This window comes from Pithys albifrons, chromosome 22, assembly GCF_047495875.1.
Source record: "Pithys albifrons albifrons isolate INPA30051 chromosome 22, PitAlb_v1, whole genome shotgun sequence".
NCBI classification, from domain to species: domain Eukaryota; kingdom Metazoa; phylum Chordata; class Aves; order Passeriformes; family Thamnophilidae; genus Pithys; species Pithys albifrons.
The window spans coordinates 2,480,919-2,489,009 of record NC_092479.1 but is presented as its reverse complement, the minus strand read 5'-3'; the positions used below and the strand labels follow the sequence as shown (position 1 = coordinate 2,489,009).

The following is an 8,091-nucleotide window of genomic DNA, read 5'->3' as shown; positions in this document are numbered from 1 at the left end:
TGGCTTTGATCCCCCACCCAGAGGAACTGGCATCTCCAGCTTGCTCTGATCTCCAGTGTTAACTCCAGCTCCTCCTTTCCTGGCTCTGCTTCTCCAGCCGGGTCTTGTTGGATCTCTGGCAAGACTTTCATTCCTGCTCACACCAAGACCTTCATCTTTTCTTTACCCCAAGACCTTCCTTAATCCCTTGCCCTCCCCAAGACCTTCATCCCTCGCTCCCACCAAGACCTCCAAGGGCTGGATCCACAATCCCAGGTGAGCTCAGTCCCATTCCCAGCACTCTTCCCATGGAGTCACATCCTCCCTCTTTCCTCTCCTGGCCTGTGATTATTTATCTACCCTTTGGCTTCTTCCTTTTCCCACCCTTTGAAAGAACCTTTTTGCTTCCTTTTGAGTCATCCTGGAATTCCTGCTCCCTCCTGGCCAAGCTGTGAGGAATGAAGGGCTGGAAGGGCCACACTACTGCGGGAAGGAGGATGGGAGAGGAGAGGCTGAGATGCCACCACAGCCCAGGGAAGGTGACAGACCTTCTTGAGGAGCACAGTGGTCTTTCCAACACACTCCTGGTGTTCCAAGTGTGGCCAGTCAAGACCCTTGAGTTGGTGTCACCTTCCTGGGATGCTGGAGCCAGTTTGGACACTCCCAGGCCAAGGGAAATAGGGGAAGGACCAATGCAGGGACACAAAGATTCCCAGGCCAAGGCACACTGGGAATTGTGGGGAGCTGGGCTGGGGGTGGTGAGGAAGAGGAGGGGGAGGATGTAACAGGACCCCAGTGAGTGGAGTCTGTTCCTGGAGAGGACAGAGCCAATCCTGCCTGGAAGTGCCCCATCCCTGGAAGTGCCCAAGGCCAGGTTGGAGCACCCTGGGACAGCGGGAGGTGTCCCTGCCCACGGCAGGGGTGGCACTGGGTGGGCTTTGAGGTCCCTCCAACCCAACCCATTCCAGGATTCCATTCTCTGGAAACCCAAATTCCCCATCAAATCCCCTGTTCCTCAACCCACCTCCCCGATTCCAGAGCGTGGGGCAGTTTGGAGATCCCAACCCTCCATTTCCAACCCCTTCCCTTCTCCTCCCCATTTTCCAGCTGGAGGAACCTCCAACCAAACCCTGGGAATGATTTCAGCTCAACAGGTGGGAAAGGGGCTGCGGTGCCGGCGGAGCTGCCGCTTCCCATTTTCCAGCGCCCCAGAGGGAGAGGTTTGATGGGAATAACAATGGGAAGAACCCCCTCCTGGCCCGGGGGCACCCCCAGCCCGGGGGGTCGGACCCACCCCCCGCCCCGGGGCCGTCCTGGCACCAACACCCACAGCAAAGGGACCCTCTCAGGGCTTTGTCCCTAAATCCTTCCCAGCTGAGTTTTCTGGGAGTGGGTCAGCCTGGATTAATATCCTGGAATTGGGAACACGGGGAGGGGGAAGATCCCAAAGGATTGGGCTCAACCTGGTGTTGGAAGTGAAGGGAAGATGGAGGGTTTGGTGTATTTTTAGATTTTTTTAGGCCTGAGGGGGAAGTTTAAATCCCTCAGGGATTGCAAATTATACATAAAAAAAATATATAAAAATGATATTTTTGTTATATACACACAGAGAGATTTATATACTTCTATATATGGATATATTTATTTATATTAAATGTTTTCTAATACACTGTATATATTTATTTATGTGATATACAACATATATTTATATTAGATAACATATTTTATTACATTTCTATTATCTATTTATATATCCCTATATTACACATTATATAATCCAACAAGCTTATTTTTATGTATTTCTCTATATATAATAATATATTTTATTTCTATTATCTATCATATGTCCCTGTATTACATATTATATATTTCTAAAGTTTATTTTTATTTATTACTATATATATGATAATATATTCTATTAAATTCCTATTATCTATTTATATATCCCTATATAAATTCTATTTATATCTATTCTATCTATTTATATATCCCTTTATATATTTCTACAATATAAGTTTATTTTTATGTATTTCTATATATATTAGAGATCACAAAATATGTTTCTATGACATCTTTTTATTTTATATATATTTTCAGGTAAATTTATATATAAATAGAAGACTATAAATGCATAAATTAAAATATATTATTATGTTATTGTTATAAATAAATATAAAATTATGATAGAGAATATAAATAATATATAAACAAAATATATAAATAATTTATAACTTAAAATACAATTTAAAACCTAAAATATATAAATTTATAACCCCTTTTGCCCCACAGGAGCTGCCTTGGGAAAGCACAACCAGCCCCAAGCTCAGCTCCTGATTAATCCTAAGGAAGAATAGACCCTTTATTAATTAATTAAAGAGGGAAATCAAAGCAGAGATGCCTGAAAGTATTTCCTGCTGGGCACGTGCCCCCCGTGGCAGTGCCAGTTTTGCTGCTTTGCCCACATTTCTCTGAGTCCTGAGCCCCAGCTCTGCCCTCAAAGAGCCTCCTGAGGCTTTGGGGCTCAGCCCTGGGGGGTTTAGGGGAAATGAGGAGTTTTGTCCTGCCTGGAAATGAGGAAAGAACTTCTGGGAATGGGAATGGAGGCTGGAAATCCACCAAAATGGGAGAAAATATCCAGGAATGGGAGAGGAGGCTGAAAATCCATCAAAACAGGAGAAAGAATGTCCAGGAATGGGAGAGGAGGCTGAAAATCCACAAAAATGGGAGACAGAATGTCCAGGAATGGGAGAGGAGGCTGAAAATCCATCAAAACAGGAGACAGAATGTCCAGGAATGGGAGAGGAGGCTGAAAATCCATCAAAACAGGAGAAAGAATGTCCAGGAATGGGAGAGGAGGCTGGAAATCCACCAAAATGAGAGAAAATATCCAGGAATGGGAGAGGAGGCTGAAAATTCACCAAAACAGGAGAAAGAATGTCCAGGAATGGGAGTGGAGGCTGAAAACTCACCTATATGGGAGAAAATATCCAGGAATGGGAGAGGAGGCTGAAAATCCACCCAATGTTTGGGTTTCCAAGGCAAATCAGAGCTCCAGAGAGGAGCAGTGGGAACTCATCAGCTTCTGAGTTTAAGCAGAGTTATACACAAATTAAGCCCTTTTTTATCTGTTAAGAAGCCCCAACCCCCTTTTTTGATGGCCAGGGATCTCTTTGTGAGGTTGGATGGAGGAGTTTGGAAAAAGGCACCTCAGGAATGCAAAATGGGGGGGGGGGGGAGTTGCAAAAAGGGGTCTCAGGTTTGCAAAAAGTCACCCCAGATTTAAGAAAACATCCCCTGAGTTTGCCAAAAGAGATCTCAGGTTTAAGAAAAGGGGTCCCTGATTTGCAAAAAGGGGTCTTGGTTTGTAAATTGGGGTCCCAGATTTGTGAAAAGACCCCCCCAGATTTAAGAAAAGGGACTCCAGTTTCCAAAAATGGGGTCTCAGGTTTACCAAAGCCTCCCTTGGCTTAAGAAAAGGGGTCTCAGCTTTAAGAAAAGGGATCCTGATTTCCAAAACAGGGTCCCAGAATTGCAAAAAGGGGTCTTGGTTTGTAATTTGGGGTCCCAGATTTGTGAAAAGACCCCCCCAGATTTAAGAAAAGGGATCTCAGGTTCCAAAAATGGGGTCCCAGCTTTGCAAAAAGGGGTCTCAGGTTTAGGAAAAGTCACTACAAATTGAAGGAAAAAAGACCTGATTTTCAAAAAGGCCCTCCCAGATTTAAGAAACAACCCCCAGGTTTGCAAAAAGGGGTCCCTGGATCAAGAAAAGGGGTCCCTGATTGGCAAAAGTGGGTCTTGGTTTGAAAAAATGGGGTCTCAGCTTTGCAAGGGGTCCCAGGCTTCAAAAAAACCCCCCAGATTTAAGAAAAGACACCCCAAGTTTGTAAATTGGGGCCCAAGGGTTGCACAAAGGGGTCTCAGGTCTGCAAAAAGGCCCCCAGATTTAAGACCAGGGACCCCAGGTTTAAAAAAGGGTCCCAAGTTTGCCAAAAAGGGGTCCCAGGTTTAAGAAAAACTCCTCCAAACTTAAGGAAAGGCTCTCCAGGTTTAAGAAAAGGGACCTCAAGTTGGCAAAAATGGGTCCCACATTTACACAAAGTCCCCCCAAACTTAAGAAAAGGCACCCCAGACCCCCAAATGGGGTCCCAAGTCTGCAAAAGGGGTCCCAGGTCTGCAAAAAAAGGGTCCCAGGTTGAAGAAAAGGCAACTCAAGTTTCAGAAAACGAGACCTGATTACCCAAAAAATGTCTCACGTTTAAGAAAAAGCCCCCAGGTTCCCACAATGGGATCCCAGGGCTGAAAAAGACACCCAGGTTCCAAAAAAAGGGTTCCAGATTCCCAGAAAGGGGTCCCAGGTTCCTTAAAATGGGATCCAGATTCCCCCAAATGGGTCCCAGATTCCCAAAAAGGGTCCCAGGTTTAAGAAAACAATCCCTGATTCCCTAAAAGACCCCCCTGAAACTTGAGAAAAGGCCCCCCAGGTTCCAAAAATGGGCTCCCAGGTTTGCAAAGACAGTCCCAGGTTTAAGAAAAGACCTTTGAAATTTAAGGAAAAGCCCCCCCAAGTTCCCAAACTGGGGGTCCAGGATTGAAAAATGGGGTCCCAGGTTTGCATAAAAGGACTCAGGTTTGCCAAAAGCTCCCTGAGCTTTAGTGAAAGGCACCCCAAGGTTTAGGAAAAGGGCCCCAGGTTTGCAAAAAGCCCACCCAGATTTAAGAAAAGACACCCCAGATTTGCAAAAGGGGTCCCAAGTTTGCCAAAAGGGGTCCCAGGTTGAAGAAAAGGCACCTCGAGTTTTAGAAAATGAGCCCTGAATCCCCCCAAAAAGCCCCAGATCTGAGAAAAGGCTCCTCAGGTTCCCTAAAAGGGGTCCCAGGGTTGCAAAAAACGTCCCAGATTCCCAAAAAGGGGTCCCAGGTTCCCTAAAATGGGATCCAGATTCCCTAAAATGGGTCACAGATTCTCAAAAAGGGGTGCCAGGTTTGCAAAAACTCCCCCAGATCCAAGGAAAGGCATCCTGAGTTCCAGGAATGGGCTCCCAGGTTTGCCAAAAGGGCTCCCAGGTTTAAGAAAAGTCACCCCAAGTTTAAGAAAATGAGCCCTGATTTAGAACCACCCCCCAGATTTGAGGGAAAGCCCCCCAAGTTCCCAAAAAGGGGTTCCAGGATTGCAAAAAGACCCCCCCAAATTCAAGGAAAAACCCCCCAAGTTCCCAGGATGGGACCCCAGGTTTGCACAGAGGGGTCTTGCTTTGCTAAAGAGTTCCCAAATTCCCCAAAATGCTCCCAAGATTTAAGGAAATGACCCCAAATCTGCACGTTGGGGTCCAGGTTCTGCAGGATCCCAAATCCCAGCTGGATTTCCCATCCCTGCCCACGTGGGATTTGCCCTTGGACACCCCCCAGGGGTTTTGCCCTTCCCAAAGCCGAGTTTTGGGAAATGATGGAGCTGGCAGTGACCCCCGGGAGATTTCCCGGGATAATCCTCTAATTCCCTGAGCCCGGATGGCAGCAAAACGTGGGAAAAGGCCCCAGAAATGCCTGGTGGGAGCAGAAAAGCCTTTCCTGGGGCTGGTGGTGCCCCCAATCCCTGTGACCCCCAAACCTGGAGTTTAGGGATCCCCCCGAAGTGAAATGTGGGATTGGGTAAGTTTGGTCTCCCAATAAACCCGATTTTGGGGTCTGATCCCCCAAGAAAATCATTTTTGCAGCATTGAGGTGACCCCCAAATTTTTGCAGCTCCAGGTCCCCCTTTATGGGGTCCCCAACACCCATTGCTGCACCCGTGGGGTCCCCAACACCCATTTCTGCACCCGAGGGGTCCCCAACACCCATTGCTGCACCCGTGGGGTCCCCAACACCCATTGCTGCACTTATGGGGTCCCCAACACCCATTTCTGCACTTGAGGGGTCCCCAACACCCATTGCTGCACCCGTGGGGTCCCCAACACCCATTTCTGCACTCGAGGGGTCCCCAACACCCATTGCTGCACCCGTGGGGTCCCCAACACCCATTGCTGCACTTATGGGGTCCCCAACACCCATTGCTGAACCCGTGGGGTCCCCAACACCCATTGCTGCACTCAAGGGGTCCCCAACACCCATTGCTGCACTTGAGGGGTCCCCAACACCCATTGCTGCACTCATGGGGTCCCCAACACCCATTGCTGCACTCGTGGGGTCCCCCAACACCCATTGCTGCACTCAAGGGGTCCCCAACACCCATTTCTGCACTCAAGGGGTCCCCAACACCCATTGCTGCACTTATGGGGTCCCCAACACCCATTTCTGCACCCGTGGGTTCCCCAACACCCATTGCTGCACCCGTGGGGTCCCCAGCACCCATTGCTGCACTCGTGGGGTCCCCAACATCCATTTCTGCACTCATGGGATCCCCAACACCCATTGCTGCATTGAGGGGTCCCCAACACCCATTGCTGCACTTGAGGGGTCCCCAACACCCATTGCTGCACTTATGGGGTCCCCAACACCCATTGCTGCACTCGAGGGGTCCCCAACACCCATTGCTGCACCCGTGGGGTCCCCAACACCCATTTCTGCACCCGAGGGGTCCCCAACACCCATTGCTGCACCCGTGGGGTCCCCAACACCCATTGCTGCACTTGAGGGGTCCCCAACACCCATTTCTGCACTTGAGGGGTCCCCAACACCCATTGCTGCACCCGTGGGGTCCCCAACACCCATTGCTGCCCTCGAGGGGTCCCCAACACCCATTGCTGCCCTCGTGGGGTCCCCAACACCCATTGCTGCACTTGAGGGGTCCCCAACACCCATTGCTGCACTCATGGGGTCCCCAACACCCATTGCTGCACTCGAGGGGTCCCCAACACCCATTTCTGCACTCATGGGGTCCCCAACATCCATTGCTGCACTCATGGGGTCCCCAACACCCATTGCTGCACTCGAGGGGTCCCCAACACCCATTGCTGCACTCGAGGGGTCCCCAACACCCATTTCTGCAGTGTTGGATTCCCCCCAAAAGATCAAATTTTCCAGTTTTCCACTCTTGGGGTCCCCCAAAAGACCCCTTTGAGACCGTGGGGGGTCCCCAATCCTGTTTTTGCACTCTTGGCATTCCCCACAAAAACTGGTTTTTTGGCTCTACAGGGCCCTTCAAAACACCCAAATTCTTCAGCCCAGGGACCCCAAATAAGTTTATTTTTGAGGTGTGGGATCCCCAAAAGACCCATTTGAGGAGGATGAGATGCCCCAACGAACCCATTTCTGCCCTCCTGGGGTCCCCAAAACACCCATTTCTGCCCTCCTGGGGTCCCCAAAACACCCATTGCTGCACTCATGGGGTCCCCAACACCCATTTCTGCCCTCCTGGGGTCCCCAAAACACCCATTTTTACAGTGTTGGATCTCCCCCAAACAGATCCACTTTTCCAGTAGAGAGTCCCTCAAAACCCCCAATTTTGCACCATTTGGGGCTCCCCAACCCCCCAATTTTTCCAGCTTGGGGTCTCTGACAAGCTCAAGTTTTCCACCACTGAGATCTGCCCCAAATCCCCATTTTTGCAGCGTTGGATCCCCCCAAAGGATCAGATTTTCCTGTAGAGGGTCCCCTAAAACTTCCAATTTTGCACTCTTGGGATCCCCCAAACCCCGAATTTTGCAGCATTTGGGTCTCCCCAAACCTCCCATTTTTCAGCACTGGGAGCCAAAATAAACTTATTTTTGAGGTGTGGGATCCCCCAAAACACCCACCAGGGAGGTCCCCAATGAAACCATTTCTGGGTCCCCCACAGACCCATTTTTATGTTGTCGAATCCTCCCCCAAAAATAAAATTTTCCACCAGAGGGTCCCCCAAAACACCCAAATTTTTCCCCTTTGAGGTTCCCCAATAAACTCATTTTCCGCCTCAGGGCCCCCCATGAGTTTTATATTTTTTACACCTTTGGGATGCCCCAAAAACTCAATTTCCCAACTCAGTATCCCCCCAAAATCCCATTTTTACAGTCGTAGCTCCCTCTGGTTTTCCGACGTGGGGTCCCCGCAGGTGTTTAATTCTGCCCAAAGATAAACCTGCCCTAAAACAATCCCAACCCCAAACAGCCCCTTCTTGGCCCCCAAACCCTTTGGTGCCCC

The 8,091-nt window shown here is 49.3% G+C and overlaps 1 protein-coding gene across 1 annotated transcript; it reads right to left on the bottom strand.

The window, feature by feature from the left end:
• Positions 1-6,363: 6,363 nt before the first annotated feature.
• LOC139682053 (chloride intracellular channel protein 6-like) lies at positions 6,364-6,954 on the bottom strand. The gene has a single exon (XM_071576013.1). It carries the CDS (start codon positions 6,952-6,954, stop codon positions 6,364-6,366), a length of 591 nt encoding a protein of 196 aa, XP_071432114.1.
• Between the last annotated feature and the right edge of the window lie 1,137 nt (positions 6,955-8,091).

What these genes read in the sequence shown, in the direction of transcription:
- LOC139682053 (XM_071576013.1), bottom strand. Translation starts at nt 6,954, where the DNA reads ATGGGTGTTGGGGACCCCTCGAGTGCAGCAATGGGTGTTGGGGACCCC.